General features: G+C 24.9%; 1 protein-coding gene across 4 annotated transcripts in view; it reads right to left on the reverse strand.

The window, feature by feature from the left end:
* LOC126896224 (eye-specific diacylglycerol kinase) overlaps positions 1-21,616 on the reverse strand; it is a 120,997-nt gene that overhangs the window by 94,746 nt on the left and 4,635 nt on the right. The window contains exon 2 of one of the 4 annotated variants that reach the window (XM_050668827.1): positions 5,513-5,616. In XM_050668827.1, the coding sequence (XP_050524784.1) occupies positions 5,513-5,607 (95 nt within the window). In that variant the 5' untranslated portion in view covers positions 5,608-5,616. Of the gene's footprint in view, positions 1-5,512; positions 5,755-20,946; positions 21,586-21,616 lie in introns of those variants that run through there. The other 3 variants (XM_050668828.1, XM_050668831.1, XM_050668830.1) reach the window with 3 other exon arrangements.

Below are 21,616 nucleotides of genomic sequence, written 5' to 3' on the forward strand. Positions count from 1 at the left end.
AAAAATAAAATTGACAATTTTCACATAAAAATAACATTTGGTAGCCATTTTTACCGTGAAGACCAAATAAAGTCCGAAATTTTTTTTTACCATAATAAAGTATATTACATTAGCTTTAATTTATGATATATATAAAAGTGTCAGACCTTCCGAAACATTTTCAAAAATTAAGTTGAAAAAATTAATTTTTTGTGAAAAAGTTGTCATTTTAAATCCCCCCCTGTGGGCAGTTAAAAGGTCAAATATAAAAAAAAAATATACCAAATAAAAGGTAATGATATCATGCATCTATATAAAAAAGAATTATATTGATATGTTCATTTAAAAAAAAAATTATGGCAGTTTTTAGTAAAAAAAATTTCGAAAATTTCGAAAATTAGCGATTTTTAAATTTGTAATTTTTTTGGAGGTTTCCCCCATTTATGGGGAACGAGGAATTTTTTTTCAATTTTTGAGGATAATTTCTTCGACTAGATACGATTTGTGATTATTTGACGTATCGTTGAAAGAAATCGGTTCGGAGAGAGCTGAGAAAAAGTGGTAATAGACACAAAAAAAAAAAAAAATAAAAACACATCTTAGTAAAATAATACCTTCTCAGCTTCGCATCGAAGCTAAAATGAATTTCTTATATACACATAAATAAAATATTGTATTTAATATTTTTATAAATCAAAATTATTATCTTACTTTTTGATTTTAAATCAGTTATTCCTTTTTTTTTATCATTATTAAACGTTATTTAACGTTTGAGGCTTTTCAATAATTTTAACTAATATATAAATTTTCAACTTTTTGTACTTTCTTGTCTCAAAAATAGAAATATTTAGGAAAGTGATAAATCCGCTTAGTTACTAAACTTTATATACCATCACTAGTATTCTATAAGTTTGAGCACTTTTCGCTCAGGAAGATAAACAAGCTAGAGACTTAAAGGAATATACTAACATCAACTATTGAAAAAATAACAATGCCTTCTGTTTAAATAATTTTTAAATAAAAACCAGAAAATACATTGCTATGAAATGTAAATACATTTAATAATATATTGTAATTATATATATTTTTATAAATTAAATTTATAATTATTTCAACGAAAAAAGTATTTTTGTGTTTGTTATTTAAATATTATACAAATAGTCGGAAGTGCTACATTTTCAATAGTTGATTACTATTACATATCTTTAAGTATTTCAAATAATAAATTAAAAATTAATCCCGTGATACTTTCTTAAAAAAATAATACAAAGGCTTTAATAATTCAATATAAAATAAATAAGAAACCAAGTAAAAAACAAAGACTTATATTGAAAACAATTAACATTACATTTTAAATATACAAATATATTGAAAACTTATTTCTAAATAAGTAACAAAGGACTATTGCAAACGACAAATGGATGTCGAGATCTATATGAAAAGATATGAAAAGGAATACTAGAAAGTAGGTCAGGGAAATCAAGAGCTATCTTAAAGCACGTTAATAAAATTAATTTTATTTTAAACCAGCAAGATAAATGTTTAATTTTACAAATATTATGTGCTACGTATAAAATAAATTTGTTTTTGACACGTAAAAAAAATAATCTTTATATAAGAAAAGCAATAAGCTTATCATATTAACTGATTCCAGTTAAATCATTAAATATATATATATATTTTTTTAATGAACATATTAGTTTAATTAACATTTAACCAATTTAGCAATTGCATAAATTTTTTTTATAAAGTTCTAAAAATTGTGAATGTTACACTGAATTTTATTAATATAATTAGTGTACATTATTAAACGTCAATTATCTAAAATTTCTAAAGCTGCAATGAATGTGACTTGGAATAAAGTAACTTTTTCGAGTTCTAAGTTGGTAGAATAGCTAACCCTAACAAACAGAACTAAACCCATCGAGTGTAAATGACATATACTGTATACACTTATCCCTACTAGATTATCTGAACACTATTCAAACTGTTCAATAAGTCTCGCTAAAGGAAAAATTATTCGTGAGAAGCAACATTTCAAAAATGCCATTATCTTTTAAATATTAAATAAATCATTAAATGCATTTTGAATAAAAAAAGGACACGGTTTTCTGAAAAATGTGATTTATGATATAACTAACAATCTTCATAGATGAAAGTAGTACGAAAAATAGTACTACCTTATAATACAAGAAACATAAATTGTAAAATGAATTTATTTTAACTATTCCATTGCGATTAATGTGCTATCAAGTTGTTAAGAAGTAATTAATAAATAAATTACAGATATACAATATGCTAGATTTAAAAAGTTGATGAGTTTTTTTTAGAAATTATTATTACTGTAATGTAACTAATTAAGCACCGTGTATTAACTAATTTCTCAGTAACTGTAATTGTGAAATAGTTTATAATTCGAAACTAATTTAATTATTTAAATATTGACCACATTTAGTAAGGGTAAAAAATATTAATTTTAAATTTGGAAGTAAATGTTAAACATATTTTATTTTTATGAACACACAAACAACAAAATATCTAATTTCCATCAAACTTTTTATGAAAAACATAGTATAAATAAAAAAAATCCAGCACAGAGGGGTCGCGGCACAGTGGTGACGTGGCATAATTGGATCAAGTATTATGATATCTGAAAGTGATTAAAATCACTATAAAAAAATATGCTTCGATGCAAATCTTTAGATAGTGTTTAATTTTAAAAAATTAGTGGATTATTCTAAAAGCTACATGATCTGCTAGTTCCTTATTAATATCCTGATTAAGATAAAGTATGTCAAATGAAAAAGGGAATATTAAAAAATATTATTTCTCAAAAAAAAATTATGTTGATCCATACACTTCAATTAGTTATAGCATTATAATGTTAAAAATGTAATAAATAAAATCGAGAATTTTCACACAATAATAGCATTCGGTAGCCATTTTCACCGTGAAGATAAAATAAAGTCCGAAATTTTTTTTTCCATGATAAAGTATATTACATTAGCTTTAATTTAAGATATATATAAAAGTATCAGACTTTCCGGAACACTTTAAAAATTTAAGTTAAAAAAGTAAATTTTTTGTGAAAAAGTTGTCATTTTGAATGAGGTAAAAGTCAGATTTATAAAAAAAATATACCAACTGATAGGTAAAGACATCATGCATCTATTTAAAAAAATTATATTGATCCATACATTTTTTAAAATGTTATAGCATTATAAAGTCAAAAATATAAAAAAGAATTTTTTTACAAAAATCGTATTTTTTTTATAAACTTTGATGTCTGTTTTCACCATGAAGATAAAATAAAGTCCGAAATTTTTTTTACTATAATAAAGTATATTACATTAGCTTTAATTTAAGATATATATAAAAGTGTCAGACTTTCCGGAACACTTTCAAAATTTAAGTTAAAAAAGTAAATTTTTTGTGAAAAAGTTGTCATTTTGAATCCCCCCCTGTAGGCAGGTAAAAAGTCAGATTTATAAAAAAAATATACCAAATGATAGGTAAAGACATCATGCATCTACAAAAAAAAGAATTATATTGATCCATACATCTTTCGAGAAGTTATAGCATTATAAAGTTAAAAATATAAAAAAGAATTTTTTTACAAAAATCGTATTTTTTTTATTAAGTTTAATGTCTGTTTTCACCATGAAGATAAAATAAAGTCCGAAATTTTTTTTTACCATTATAAAGTATATTACATTAGCTTTAATTTAAGATATATATAAAAGTGTCAGACCTTCCGGAACACTTTCAAAAGTTACGTTGAAAAAGTTCTACTTTCTATATGCATTTTTATGTTTTGAATCCCCCCTGTATTTAGGGAAATGGTCCGATTTAAAAAAACAGTATGTCGAATGAAAGATCTATATAAATACTACTTCTCATAAAAAAATTGTAATGATTCATACATTTTTCAAAAAGTTATAGCATAATAAAGTTAAAAATGGAAAATACAAAATCGAAAATTTTCACACAAAAATAGCATTTGGTAGCCATTTTCACCATGAAGATAAAATAAAGTCCGAAATTTTTTTTTTCCATAATAAAGTATATTACATTAGCTTTAATTTAAGATATATATAAAAGTGTCAGACTTTCCGGAACACTTTCAAAATTTAAGTTGAAAAAGTTCTATTTTCTACATGCATTTTTTAGATTTAAACCCCCCTTCGTATATAGAGAAATGGTCCGATTTAAAAAAACAGTATATTAAATGAAAGATGTATATAAATACTACTCCTCATGAAAAAATTGTACTGATCCATACATTTTTCAAAAAGTTATAGCATAATAAAGTTAAAAATGTAAAATACAAAATCGAAAATTTTCACACAAAAATAGCATTCGGTAGCCATTTTCACCACGAAGACAAGTCCAGAGGTCAAATTTTTTTTTTCCATAATAAAGTATATTACATTAGCTTTAATTTAAGATATATATAAAAGTGTCAGACTTTCCGGAACACTTTCAAAATTTAAGTTGAAAAAGTTCTATTTTCTACATGCATTTTTTAGATTTAAACCCCCCCTCGTATATAGAGAAATGGTCCGATTTAAAAAAACAGTATATTAAATGAAAGATGTATATAAATACTACTCCTCATGAAAAAATTGTACTGATCCATACATTTTTCAAAAAGTTATAGCATAATAAAGTTAAAAATGTAAAATACAAAATCGAAAATATTCACACAAAAATAGCTTTCGGTAGCCTTTATCACCGTGAAGATAAAATAAAGTCTGAAATTTTTATTTTGCATAATAAAGAACATTACATTAACTTTAATTTAAGATATATATAAAAGTGTCAGACCTTCCGGAACATTTTCAAAATTTAAGTTAAAAAAATTAATTTTTTGTGAAAAAGTTGTCATTTTAAATCCCCCCTTGTGGGCAGGTTAAGGGTAAAATTTATGAAAAAAATATACCAAATTATAAATTATTATATAAATAATTATATAAATTATTTAGTAAAACCAATACCTTTTCAGCTTCGCATCGAAGCTAAAAATTGTTTTAAACACAAGTATTTCAATAAATCTAATACTAGAGTTTTTGCTCTATTTTGTTTTTGTGTATATAAACTGTAAGTACTTAAATATTTTAAAATTAAGTATTTAGTTATTCCTGGAGAAACTAAATAAGAAAAAATGTTGAAAAAAAACTAACAGCCAATAATAATGGTATTATTAAAAATAAAGAGGTAGTTTAAAGAATGAAGTATGTACTTAAGGTTGAATAAACTTAATCGGCATTGAGTTTTTTCGACACGCAACAAATTCACCCTCTATATAGAAAATTAAGTATGACGTACAATAGAGTACTTATAAGTCTTTTAAATAAGGACAATCTTAGTTTTCATTTACTTGCACGTTTTATTCATTAAAAATAGTACCAACAAAGACCACAAAGTTTTGAAAATTCCGACATGAATTTTTCACCGCACAACAACGGTAACTATTGAAATTTATATTTTAAATTAAATATATTAAACTATGTTTGCTTAAAGTTTATCTTACCTTTTGCATGATACTGGGAGTAAAAACGGGTCAGATGAAGATTCGCATGGCAGTTTAATATCTTCGCATTCCACCACCCTGATCACCGGCAACATTTAAAATCACTGTAAAAACCAATAGATACTACGCTTGAAGACGGTTATGCGTCTAAAGTCGAAACACACGCATACTGTAGCTCGAGTATAAGCACAAAAGTAAAAAAATATATATTTCATTCATTCAAACACGCGATACTACACGTCAAACGCAATGTCCAACGAATGACAAGACTGACTAAAAAAATGAACGTTTAAAATATTAAGCATCAACGGTCTATATTGTACACAAACACACATGCTAAACTAATCTCGAATGCGCAACACGAACCGCAATGATTAGAAAGCGTCCCAAAAAACAATACTCATTGTCGCTCGTGACTCTCCAAGTACACGGTCAACGCGTTCAGAGTACCCACGTGAGTTGGAAAAGTGTTTATATACATATGAGTGCTTGCGAATAAATTGAATGTAAGCTTTATTATTATCCATCACAGAAGTTCTATGATAAATAATAGAGTGTTATTCTATTATAAAACAACGTTCTATTAAGTTCGTGCAAAAAAAAAAATTATAACAAAACGTTATTATTAGAAAATTAAAGATTTTAAATAGAATCAAGAGTACAAAACTATTAAGCAGTTTTTAAAGGTCATTATGAAATAACTCTCTTCTTTGCTCTTCGAAAATTTAATAAATATTTGAGTGAAATAGGTGTGGTAATAAATAATTTATACTGAGTGTTGTCCCACTGTAATTTGCTAATTAGACGATATAAACTAATCTTCAAATTAATAAATCACGGTGGGACATTCTGTACATTAAAATTCTTTATATTTCATAGTATTTAATAATGACGTGGTATTGGTAATGAACATGTAGATAAAAAAATAAACGATTTTTTTACAAAAGTACATTTTATTAATTTTCTATGAATTTAACTGAATAAATAATTGACTTACGATACCTTAGAATGACTCACCAAAATGCTGTAATTACTAATTTCATTAATTTTCTTTAAACACGCAAAATGTTAAATAAGTAAATGTAAAAAATATTTTAGTAGAATAACTTGAATTTCAAAAAAATTACTAAATGCGAAACTTAAAAAAACTTAATAGTGTTAAAAAAATTATAAATAAATATCATTTGATCTTAAAATTTCTACATAAATTTATAACACTGACAAATAATCTAATTTGAGACAATAAGTGCCGCTAGAACAAGTAACATCAAACCAGTGTTTTGAAGACGCGAGGTTAAAAATTTCCGAATCCTTAGAATAACTGTCAATCTAATTAAATGAAAGTGTGCACAAATATTACAAAAATTGTAAATATAACACCATATTAAAATTCCGAAAATTTCTCAAAAATAGTTATGTCAAGTAATTTTAAAAAAAAATCAACTTGATATAAAATATTATAAACTCGTCAAAGAAGTAAATATAGCAATGAGCACTCGGTTTCTAAGAAATTATGTCTTGTAAAATCTATGCACTCACATTTCCTATCTGGTTTACTCCTTACTTTGTATTAAAAAGTATCTATTATTTCCTCTATTTTTTAACTTACGATAACTTTACTACATTTTTATTTTAATCACCTAAAATTTCTACTCAGTAGTCTTCTACTGTAACCTCAAAATTATCACTGTTCAAAAACGATACAGTAAATATCAAGATTCGAGAAACAAAGAACTATCTCTGCAAAATCCACCATGATATTACATACTGTTAAATCCAAAAATAGTAATGTAGAAAATTAGTAGATTATTTACAGCTCATTAATTCCGTTCAATAACTAAGTTAAACTAAAAAAATTACCTTAGAACGTTTTTATCGTTCAATAAAAATATTCGTATAAACGAGACTACAATAGAAAATTACTTTAAATTAATTAACTGTAATTTGATAAAAGATAAAAAAAATACATATATTGATTTAAAGACAATTTTGAACCATTATATGCAAATTTAATGATATTTATTGTTTTTGATCCATATTTCACAGAATTTTTACAAAGTAAAAACTTCAAAAGAGTCAACAGACATTTTTTGTTTTAGAAAAATTTTCATAATTAAATGCCTGATTTTACTTTGGCGATCGAAATATTTGTAATAATTATGTACGCAACAATTTTTTGTATTCCGCCTAAAGAACGGGTCTTAATGACTTATTAAAAAAATTTCATTTAACAAACACAAGTAGTTATTTTAATAAGTTTACATTTAACTATTAAAAAACAAAAATAAACTTGATTTAATTACCATGTTTGTCTTATCTCAGTAAACATTTTATTCATTATAAATTTTTTTTTATTAATATTATTTCTATGATAACTATCATAAAAATTCTACTTTAAATATTGTTTATATATTATATATATATATATAAATAAACAGAATTTAATGTAAAATGTATAAAAAGTATTGAAATCACATTAAATATTATATCTAACCAATACTCTATGGTCCTATATTTTTTTTTAATTTTTCAAGTGTTTAATAAGTACTATCTACGAACGATAAGTATCAAAATTGTTCATTTTTTTTTGTCCATTTATTTAGTAAACTACTTCTACTATGTTTTAAAATAACAACAAAATTGCGTACACAGAGTTGTTTATTAGTATTTATATAAAATAGTTTGGATACTAATATCCAGTTTTGCTCACTAATGAGCAACTAGAAAATCAATACAAAATTTCAGTAATAAGAGAGTTCTACTCCATCTAAAGAAAACGCGTAACGATTTCAAAAGTAAATATATATTATTAAAAATAAGTTTACATTTCGACATCTATGGGGATTTCTTAACAAATTTGGAANAATGATATTTATTGTTTTTGATCCATATTTCACAGAATGATTTTTACAAAGTAAAAACTTCAAAAGAGTCAACAGACATTTTTTGTTTTAGAAAAATGTTCATAATTAAATGCCTGATTTTACTTTGGCGATCGAAATATTTGTAATAATTATGTACGCAACAATTTTTTGTATTCCGCCTAAAGAACGGGTCTTAATGACTTATTAAAAAAATTTCATTTAACAAACACAAGTAGTTATTTTAATAAGTTTACATTTAACTATTAAAAAACAAAAATAAACTTGATTTAATTACCATGTTTGTCTTATCTCAGTAAACATTTTATTCATTATAAATTTTTTTTTATTAATATTATTTCTATGATAACTATCATAAAAATTCTACTTTAAATATTGTTTATATATTATATATATATATATAAATAAACAGAATTTAATGTAAAATGTATAAAAAGTATTGAAATCACATTAAATATTATATCTAACCAATACTCTATGGTCCTATATTTTTTTTTAATTTATCAAGTGTTTAATAAGTACTATCTACGAACGATAAGTATCAAAATTGTTCATTTTTTTTTGTCCATTTATTTAGTAAACTACTTCTACTATGTTTTAAAATAACAACAAAATTGCGTACACAGAGTTGTTTATTAGTATTTATATAAAATAGTTTGGATACTAATATCCAGTTTTGCTCACTAATGAGCAACTAGAAAATCAATACAAAATTTCAGTAATAAGAGAGTTCTACTCCATCTAAAGAAAACGCGTAACGATTTCAAAAGTAAATATATATTATTAAAAATAAGTTTACATTTCGACATCTATGGGGATTTCTTAACAAATTTGGAAATGGTATTCGTTAAATCATAATTTACGTTTGAAGTACGTGAGGTAAGAAATTTTCGTTTTAGTAGAAAACACAACGCAAACTTCTAATGTGATCACTTTTAAGGAATAAACAGAAACGTTTTGAAAAACTCAAGTTGACGTACACACTTGAAGTTAATTTTAAATTATAATATTTGTAAAGAACTAAAAAGATTAAAACTTTTAAAAGTAATAAAAATAGAAAAAAGTTATATTTATACAAAATAAAAGTTATCTAAAGTATAACTACTTCAAACTGAATAAAAAAACTTTCAACTTTCGACCCCTAATAGTTAGAAAAAATCTAAAAAGACGATGATGACACATGAACAACAATTAGCTAAAACAATGATTTTAAAGGTATAGTAAATACAAGTAGATATATTTATGATCATAGCATCATCTTTTATAGAAATTTAATTAGCCAAAATTGTTTTGTGTTACACTATCTTGCACTGCTTAAAGAAAAACATNCAATTTTAGTGTTACACTATCTTGCACTGCTTAAAGAAAAACATTTTCCTTTGGTCGACGGATTAAAAAAACAATAATGAAAACTGTTGTAGATTTAGATTACAAAATAAATCTTAATTATATAATGGATTTATGTGACGGGGTCAATTCAGTGTAACTTTTTCTGAAAATATACTTTTTGTATTGCATTTTAAGCGACAGTGAATTCGAAGTAATAAAGACTAAAATAATAGAATAGTTAAACTTGAATAATATTTCTTATTTGTTTTTGAGTCAATATTATAATAAAACTAAGATACTAAACATTACTTAAAATGTATATCATTTTTTACATTTAACTTTTTGGCTTTTTTTTTATTTATTTTAATTTTCAGAATTATTAATGCAACAATATTTAAAAAGGTACAAACTTAAGGTATGTAAAAAAAATTTTGAAAAAGCTAAACCCTTCCTAAATTTACGCCTAAACTCCTACACTTTAAATATAGTCATAATATTTACAATTATATTAAGTTATTATAATAATTTTAATAAATACTAAATTAAACAATTTTTTAAAAAAATCAAAACATAACAAAATTGAATATTTTTCAATTTTTTAATAATATATTTATAAACTGATAGTTTCATAAAGTATATTATTTCAACTTTAATTTAAAAAATATATATAAGTGTCAAAAATTTCTGGAATTACTAAATGAAATAAAAATTTGAAAAGTTATTTTTTTTTGTGGAAAACTTGCCATTTTAAATCTCTCCCTATGAGCAAGTGCAAAGTCAAATTTTCAAATAATATATACTAAATTATAGAAAAAACCTAAAGTATCTAAAAAAAAGAGTTTTTATTCGTCCATTTTCAAAAAATTATAGCAATTTTAAATAAAACAAGTTTAATAAATGTAAATTACTGATTTTTAAAATTGTACATTTTTAAGGGATATTCCCCATTTACAGAGAACGAAGAACATTTTTTTAATTTTTGAGGGTAATATCTTTGAATAGATACCGTTTTTCATTTTTTGACGTATCATTAAAAGAAGTTAGGTGAGAGCTAAGAAAAAGTAACAGACACAAAAAAATTAAAAATTAAAAAAACACATCATAGTAAAATTAATACCTTCTTAGCTTCGCATCAAATCTAAAATAAGTACAAAATATAGTACTATATTAATAAGTAATATTAAAAAACGTAATGCGCATATTATAATAGCACGAGGATACACACCAGAAAATTTAAATTCTACCCCAGAAGTATAATCTATAAGTCAGTTATTATTAATATTCAATTACTTTTATTTAATAAAGACCCATTCACACCCATGCAATCAATCTATGAATTTATTTGACACTACGCAAATATTTAAATTATTTAGTTATTCAAATACGTTAATAATTAACAGTTTAAATGAGAATAATTTAAAAAAGTTTCTCTGGATAGCTTTCAGTCTATTAAATATTTTCTAATTTTTAATCTCAACACTCAACAGTTCTGAATAAAAATTATCAGTTTTTTTTTCTAACGATTATAACATACATAGTTTGAATGAGAGAATAAAGTAGTATTGACTTATAAAGCTTAATTTTTATAAGATTTTGTATATGTTCAACTTAGGCCTAATACTATCTAACCGTACCAACCATATTCAATGTAAGAGATTTCCAATCTAAGATAGTTTTAAATTTTAGAACTAGGTGATAAAAATATTTAGTAACAATGTCTAAATAATTCATTAAACAAAAGTACCAATTAATCATAAATATTTTTTATTTAGAATTATTTTTACTAGTATAAAGTCAAAAATGACAATGTTTCTTCAGTATCTTTTTTTGTAGACCGTACATTTGCTATTGTATTAATTAAGTTTCTATTGAAATAAGAGTAGTTAAATGTGGATAAATACGAGATTATTAAACCAGTATGTTACATTTTAATTAACACTTAATTATTATGTAAAACATTTTCTAAGGACTAATAAACATTTAATCATTAAAACTTTCATAGTACTTTAAACATTAACTATTTTAATCACTTTCATCGATACAACAGCACATAAAAATAACAGAGTAGATAAATTCTTAATGTTTAATATTAATTACAATGACTTACAATATTAAATTAACATGTATTTTATCCCTTAAAAGACTTACAACATAACATATGTATAACTTTGAAATTCAACATTTTTAATTTAAATTAAAAAAATTCCCATACCAACAAAGTTCTATATAAAGTATGTAGCTGACACGAGTAATAAATTACTGCTCACTAGAGTTTCTTAACATTAAATTAAAAAACATTAACAATTTCCAAAGAATTGAATATTATAATTAACTAATATATGATTAATTATTTATAATAAGTTATAAATAAATAATAATAGAAATAACCACAGAAAATTTTCATTTTAAGTGCCCAATTAAATTCAGACATCAAACAAAGAATTATTTTGGCGTTAGCATCCATCTGTGAAGCTTTAGAAAACATGACATTACAATATAACTAAATAGAGCATTGTTAATTAAGTGAACAATAAACACGTTGATGTATACATCGGACAAACTTGAATACTCTAGAAACTAGAAAGATTCTTTCCATAATAGTATTTTTACTGTTTGTAATAAAATTTGAAATCATCAATAGTTTTTCAAATTTCAATTTCCTTTACCTTAATTCGCGTTTTAACTATTACAAATATTTAAAATTTATCGAAAAAAAGTATTTTAAATTATTTTTTAATATAAAAAATTTAAAAGAATAATATTTTTATTATCTTATTATATCATTGAATATTTGATTTTTATAACAACTGACAATTAATTATGAAATTATTATGAAAAATTTTGTTCTCTCATTATTTTTAATCTTATTAGTAATTTCTATACTTTTCTGTGTAAAGAAATGTATTTCTACTGAACTGTTCGCTCACTGTCGTGTCTTGAGAAACGATGACATTTTTTGTGTAAATAGAAACATTCAGGAGTATTTACTTATACTCTGTAATCGTTCACACTACACTCGTTTTTAAAAATGTATGTAAAAGACTTGTTTTAAATGAAACATAATGTAAAGTACCGATTTAGTCATATCATCTTGAAGGGACATCAAAAGAAATAATCAATGAAGTGTTTATAAGACGGTATTACCTCGAGTTATTTATTGAGTAAACATTATCATCATTACTCAATTTTATTATTTTAAATGTGTATTTTTTTTATGTCAAGATACAAATTATTAAACAGAACTCGATAAAATAATTGAAACCGTTGAGTACAATACTTCCTGACAGAATCATTAATCTTTTAGACGAACTGTTGTAGTTATAGGTATAGTAATGTGGTTAGATGTTAGACATTTCTCTTCTATTTGCTATACAACTTCAACAAACTGTCTAGAGCGCAATAACACGGAACTATGTTATGCACCTTTAAAAAATTCTATATAAATCTGTACCATCGATTACTATAGTGTCTTATGCTAACGTTAAAAAACATTACAATATGGTTCTACAAATAGCTGATACAATTATACTTATTACATCAGTAAACGTGTGTTTGCAATATCAATAAGGGCTGAAGTCCTTGAAGTGATTTAATGTCATCATGTCTGTGCACTCATGTAATCATTTTTATGTATGAGTAACACAAATGGTGTGAGATAACCATGCTCTACACAGTTAAATTATATTTTTTTTAAAGAAAACTGTTCTTAACAATCTAAATGTATTTTAGCCAATACATCCCAAAGGAATATTTTACAGAAGATTATAAACGACTTTATCATACAAAATACGTCACTCTTCCGAAGAAAGAGAGATCATATTATGACAAATAAATTCTTAATTTTTTTCAGTAGATTATAATTTTCTTCTGTCATATCTAAGTATTCATAGAATTAGATTAATCCAGATGAATTTTTTTACTTGATCAGAAGACTGAATGCATAAGTAAATAACTTATACTTTCATTTTAACAGCTTGATAAATTTCAAATTACCATCATCTCCTTAGCCTCTATCCCAACTATTTGGGATCGACTCTACTTTTCGATTGGACAGGAATTTAGCATGGTCTGTTAACTAGACGCAACTTCAATATGGCTGGGGAGGCAGTAAGGGGACAAGGTGTCTGTTATTGTTAAAGCTCACTTATGGTCACCCATCCGGGAATTAACAGCAATCAGCACAGCTAAACATCAGTGATAAGGCAGTGACTCAATGATTCACTGTGCTATACCACGCTCCTTATCTAATAAATTTCAAATATATTATAAATAATATAATTTATAATTAATGCAAATTTATTTAATTTTTTTTTTTTTTTGAACTTAAAAGAACATTAGCTTGTTAACTATAATTTAATAATAACTATATTATATAATAATAAAAAATATATATAAATGTATACTAATAAACGAAATATAATTGATCTTCTTATTTAATAAAAGATCTTTTAATTTATATATAATACGAATATCGAAAAAATTAGATGAATGCAGTAGAATCTATTTAACTTTTTGAACATCATTTCTAGTTTTTATTGCTTTTAAACTAGTATAATTGGAGGTACTACTAAGTGCCACCTTGAATGTATTTTAAAATGTTTTTTTAGCAGTCAAATTTATTAATTGATTTTGACTTTTATATGATTGTTTCTCAATGTCGTTATGGTTGTACAAATATGTTTGAAATTCACCAATTAAAAATTGGAATTTAACTGTAAGATATATTTCAAAAACCAAATTATGAAAACACACTCAAAATTATTCTTCTAAATAAAAATCAAATAATTTTATACTCCCAACCATCACTAATACAAGAAGAACCTTCATAAACATAATATTAAGTTGTTTTTCAACGTGTATCATAATAATGACATACTACAATACAACTGTGTCGTCACAAAGCTTAAACACAAGTTGTAAAAGAACTTTGAAAGACGTCTAAAATTACATAGTTATTTAAAAATACATTAATTTAAAAACATAAAAAAAATCTTGGTTCATTCATTTTTTATTTTTGTAAATTACATTTTTTGATGGCGAACAAAAAAACGTTTTATTTTATTTCTTGTTTAATCATTATATTAGTTTTACTTATTTCTATTAGATTTGTTACATGTATCTAGTGTATTCATATTGCATCTAGACTTTATAATTCATTTCAATGTCACACTATGCCTTGTTAGTTAAAAGTTTACAATAAATTCTACCGACGTAATCTAATTTAACTTGAATACATCTAATAGTTGAAAATTATTTGTATTCCTTAATTGACTACAACTAGTAACCTTGTTTAAGAAACACCCAAGAAGGTTAATTTTTCTAGTGTGATATTAGCGTTAATTAGTAGCTTCCAGTTACTCAGTAAGATACTGTTCGATTCAATTTATAGCAAAGGAGTTTACCATTAGTAGCCAGTGAGATGTCCATTAACTAGTTAAATAACATAAATTTAAACCATTTATAAAATATTTTTATTTCAAATGACAACTCTTATGCCGTGCACTGCTTAAGCTTAAGTCCTTCAACGTACACGCCTTCCATAGAATATCCTTCTAAATTATATAAAACAACAATAATAAACAAACTATTTATGTATACGATAATACGCGCTAACAAAAAATTCTAATTTAATAGCAATAATGGAACTTTATTATTTCTGCTCACATAAAATATTTATAACAATATTTTTTTCTAAAAGGTATTCCGCATTAATGCAAAAGGTATAAACTTCAAACTATATGAAAATATCGTTTGTATATAAACGATATTGGTTCAATGAGATAGTTTCCATGCGGAACATTCAAACCGGTTTATAAAGAATAACATAAAACTTAAATGATACGGATGTTCCATAACAGTGAATAAAATAATGTTAAGTAGTGAAGGTAACTTAATGCAGGTCAGGGTTGCCGCTACTATGATCATTGCAAGCATAGTTACATCAATGATCAGTTTAAAAACTCATTAATAAAACTTATCAAATGTAATTTCTAACCTTTTTGTATAGATTAGAGTAAGTTTATTAGTAAGTTATGGTTATTTTTATTAATTTTATACTCAACAAAGGTTATTTTATAAAAAGAGGTGAGAGTAGATTCACCTAATATCTAAACACGTTTACACCGATGGACATTCTAGAATATATAACAGTTAGAAGATTCTGTGTTTTTGTGACCAATTTTTCATTATAAATTTATCAGTTAAATAATTTACAAAATTCAATAATAATCATATCACATCACCATAAAATAATATCTAGGACTAACCACTCTGTCAGGCGAACATCAAGGGGCCTTGCTACTTAAATTGATAGTTTATTTGTATTGTTATTACATTTTAGTTTCCGGACTATTTTATTTTAGATTTTTTTAATTTTCTTAAAATTAAAAAAAAATATCTTCTGTTATTGAAAAAAAATCTTATTTAAGGTAAATACTTTTTGATGAAGCATAACAAAAAATTATCGAACAATTTTAAGAGACAACGTAACTCTATATTAATAGATCATTAAATAAATTCAATGTTATTATACGTATTTGGAAATGTCTTCACTATAATTATGCAATTTTAACCTTTCCTTGACATTTATTTAAGTCACTGATTACAATGAAAACGACATTTTATTGTTTTAAAAATCAGTATTATCTTTGTGACGTTAGATAATGGTAAACTATCACAGATAAAAACAATTTTACTGAGACATCATCATCTCTAATTGTTGTATGGCCTTAATTGTTCATTACATATTTTTAGGTATCTTTTTAACGAAAATATGGACATTCATTAGGGTAAGCATGGCTTTCTATATACCACCCATTAAGGTCGTTAAAAAATTTGTTTAAAAAAAAAAAGTAAGTAAACAATTAAAAACGTTTAAAATAAACGTCTAATAAAGACCAATTTTGACATTTTTGATGTTTTAAGTACTGCATATTTAAAACATAACAACTCTGTCACCCATTTTATAAATGTATTGCGGACGGCAATTACCAAAGACGAGTGATAATTTAATCACTGAAAACTATGTGTTAGTATAATAATTATACTAAATAATTATTATTTGATTTTACTTAGATATATAATAATTTATCATAGTAAAAATTAAAATATCATGAGAATTTTACCTCTTGATTACATTTATCAATATCTCATCCTTGACTATAATTTGAAAAAAAATTATATTTTAACTATTCTACACTAACATCAAACAAATTAACTAAAACTTTTTATATTCACTTAAATGCGATTAATGTGAATTACAAGTAAAATCATGTTCTTTTATTTTTGATAATTATCGTATTATTAAATTTCTATTAAAAATTACATAGTTTATATTTTGTGTAACCACAGGTATAAATAAAGTTTTGTTCGACTAACCAATAAATAATAACTATAGTTATTACACAATTTATTAGAAATAAATAACTCTCGTACACCATTAGCTCAGAAAACTGGCAGACTTACTGAGCAGATGTCACGGTTCACACGTGAATTAAGTATTGTAAAATAATCACAGTTTTCATTTAACATTCATACAATGTAAATTGCAATTTAAATTCATTCTCAAAACAAACTATATAAAAAATAGTGTAACACTTTAAGTATTAAACCATAGCGAAGGTATGATAAAATAAAACAATGCATTTGTTTTTTTATTAAATTGTAATTATTATCTTTATTTTTAAAATCAACAGAATTTTAGTATGAATAATTATAAATTGTAACTTATAACAGATTACATAAATCATATGCATTGAAAATTCAAATTATGTAATTATTGTGTATGATTATTTAGTAACACGATTGTAAAATATTGTGACATTATTTTCAATTTAGTTAAGTGTTCATTCTCGTATTAAAGAAGTTGTATAGCTTGTTTATTACTATTATGTATTGTTACTTTTTGTTTTTATGAAAATCAAAGTTAATTATATTGTCTTACTATTTGTAACGTGACAGATTTATAAATTAATGAAAATATACAGAGTGATTCTTTATTTTAAACCACTTAATTAATCGAAAAATAAAAGTATTTTTTTTATATATACGCAGAAAATTAATAATAATACTTACAAAAGTATTATGAGGCAAATAATTGAAAATATTTTATAAATATAATAAAAAAAACCCAGCTCAGTGGGGACGTGGCATAGTTGGGTCAAGTATAATGATATCTGACAGTGATTAAAATCACTATCATAAAAAACGCTTCGATGCAAATCTGTAGATAATGTTTAATTTTAAACATTGGTGGATTATTTTAAAAGCTACCTCACCTCTTATTTCCTTATTTATATCCTGATTACAAGTTATATGATTTATAAGTGTAATATATCTCCGAAGGTATTAACGATTTAAAGTAAATATTGGAGCTGAAGCATGGGTGTTATTTTTTATCACAAAACATTTCTCAGCCGAATTCCTCCTCTTTCTAAGGTGTGAAAATGTTAAAAAGTTCCAAATTATAAGTTGTTATAGACGAGCCATTTACTTAATTAGATAATTTTCTATTTAATAAGCTAGCTAATTAGATATGTATGTTCACATTAAATAAATGATGTCGTTACTTTTATAAAACATAAGGAACGAACATAAAAAAAATTGATTACATAAAAAAACAACACTAAAAGAAACCAAAAAAAATTTTCAATTTTGTTTTTATTTTTTGATTAATTAAGTAGTCCACAATAAATAATCACCCTTTATACGAAAGGCCAAGTAGACTAAGTGTTGCTAAAAGTACTTTTCTCAAATAAAGCTATGAAAAAATAAAGCTATTCATAAAATAGCGTTCAACTCAGATAAATTCAGAAACCACAAGCCAGCTTACTGTCAAAAATTCCCTTGATACCGGAAAGCAAAGAACTCTTGGTTTAAAATGGTAAACGCAAGATTTTGCACATTTTAAGATGTTCCGTAGTTAGAAAAAACCTTCTCATTTAGCAGTTAATCATTCTACATGAACATTTTCCTTTCTACTTTTTCCTGGCTCAAAATGCCATTCAATGGGATAACCGCGAATTTGTACATTTTTTCGTTTTATCGTTTGTGTTACATAAAAGTATTACGTGTCCGAAAAATAAAAAACAAAAATACATGAACCCAAAAACGTCAACGTTTACTAATCAAATAGTAAATTAAAGTGAATTTGTAATAGAAAATTTTTATTAGGAATAACTTACTAGACCCTAGTACTTCACCTTAATGCTTATTGAGTATTGCTTATTATCATAATATTCTTCTACTTATAATAAAAGTGCATTGAGTATCAGTAACGCAACTAGAGAAAAAATCCAGGGGTGCCAAAATTGTGTAAGGTTCACAAAGCCATACCTAACAATTATGGTTGATTAGTGACATAATAATGAGATGTTTCTGCATGCACAAAACAACGATTTTATTTCCTACAATAGTAGTATAATTTAAACATAATACAAGAAAAAAAGTTTATAAAGAAAAAAAAAATCTAATAGTAAATTTTCATAATTAAAAATTAATTGAACCTATGGGTATTAGAATTCAGGAAAGGTACTAGAGCTTGGGCATGCTAAAGCACCTCCTACCACCCCCAATATTTGCGCCACTAAAATATAGTATGCTATACATTTTTTTAATCATGTACAATAACACACCAAAGTAATGTATTGTAATGTCTTTGTCATCATAATACAAATACATTTGTAATGAAGAAAATTTATTTATTTTCACTGTATCAATCTATATTTTATAGTATTCGACTCATTTGATTAGATTAATGAACTATACCATTAAACTAATTAATATAATCTTATTCATATAATCAGATCCATTTTCAAAAAATTACAATCTGTAATTTCTTTTATAAACGTTTTTCGTTAATCCATCTTTATAAGTATTTGAAAACGTTGAATGATTGATTCTTAAAAAGTTAAATCTTTATTACAATTAATAAGTAATTGACATCAAAAACTCTTTTATTTGATAAAACAAAGGATCATATAATTATTTTGCTTTATATATATTTTTTGCATTGTACATTTTGGTTCCATAACTAAATTAATTATCTAAATTTTGTATTTCATATGATTTCTACCTTGGTATTATTTTTGAAATATAAAATAACGAAACAATTTCAGGCGTTCAAAATTACTTATTCACAACAAGTAATATGTTTACGCAAAATGTAAAAATAATAAACACAGTAACTGTTATTTTTATATTATTCTGTAATACTACCTACTTATTATTACTACTATTTAACATTCTATTGATTATCTGCAATAAAAAAAACAACAAAACATCTAACATATTATTTAACTCAAAATATGCATATATTATTGAAAACAACACACTAAACAAATGATTAAATATTAAAGAAATTAATGTGTATAAAAAAATTAAGACAGTATGAAATTCCTTGAACAAAAATTGTTTAAAATAAAAAACTTGCTAAAGGCTAACGAAAAGTACTGGTGAATTTTGTGATAACGTTTGAAAGTAACTTTGAATAGAGTTAGTTACTTATTACTGTTTTCATTAAAACATAATTTAATATTTAATTAATATCAAGGAATCTTTAAAACTAGGTTGGTTATGTTTTGTTGACAAACACGTGTGTCTTTTTACTTTACGAGTATCCGTCCAAATGTGAATTCATAGGTAAATAAATACTATAAAATAATAATAAAAACTTGTTCATACAAAAATGATTAATGTTGAAAACCATGTAATGACTAACAAGTTACAATAACAAATACATTACTATGACTTTGTTCGCGTTCGTATGCATGTTGAGAATACGTATTATATCACACTTTATAACAGACATCGATACATTTTAAATATAATTTTATTGCACTTATTAAAAATAAAACTTGACTTGTGAATACTCATGGTATGAATTATGATTTATTTAAAACGCCGTAATAATAATTGACGGTCTATTTAAATTCAAAAAATATGAACACATCATTTAACTGACTGACCCATTCAGATTATGTTGTATTTTCTTATTATCTCAATTAACAGTATTCCTCTGGTTACTGACTGTCGACGAATAGTCGTACTGTTTAAAAAACTAAACCAATAATACAAAAACCAGCTGAACAATAGACATATTTTAACTAAAAATAAAAAAAACCTTTAGACTATACAGATGGCGTAAACGGTGCTACGTGAAATTTTAATTTCTTATTACAATTTAGCATCACGACCGGAAGGAAATATGCGCACACGTGGACTTACCGTTTTTTCCGAGACGAACATGCGAAACACGTCCGCACCGCGTCCAACATAATGAGCATGCGTCGCCTCACAGTGCTCAACAGACGACGGCGGAAGACGGTCTGTTTCGTCGATTCAACAGCTGCTACCGCTGCGTCTTGAGCACCGACAATAATTGACAATGGCACTGTTGTCGTTCAGCCATTATTCTATAAAAAATTCACACGCAAGACACTATGAAGACGGCGACAACAACACCAATAGACGACGGACGTACGGCTAACGCACTACTAACCGGAAAAACACTGAAACAACCGGCTTCGCCTAACCGCGTGTATGCTATTCAATAACACTGTAGCGGCCAACGGGTATGGAAAATGATTCGAAGAGTTGGGGGGAAAACGACAGCAGTAGTATTAAAAAGATAATTATAATAATAATAGTAATATCACATCCATTCAAGTACAAGGTCGCAATGACGACCACACTACGGCGGTGACCGGTTCGAACAACGTAACGTTAATTTTAGTTTTTTGAATAAAATCTATGTATTATAGTTTATTATAAATAGGCAATCTACACAACGACGACGATTTCGAATAAATAAAAAAAAATGTATACATTTAATCAGAGCTATGAACGTTAGCAAACGAACGCTTTCGGTATACTAAAAACGAAAAGCGATATAGAT

The sequence above is a fragment of the Daktulosphaira vitifoliae genome, unplaced genomic scaffold, assembly GCF_025091365.1.
Source record: "Daktulosphaira vitifoliae isolate Bord-2020 unplaced genomic scaffold, ASM2509136v1 Scaffold_1, whole genome shotgun sequence".
In the NCBI taxonomy this organism is placed as follows: domain Eukaryota; kingdom Metazoa; phylum Arthropoda; class Insecta; order Hemiptera; family Phylloxeridae; genus Daktulosphaira; species Daktulosphaira vitifoliae.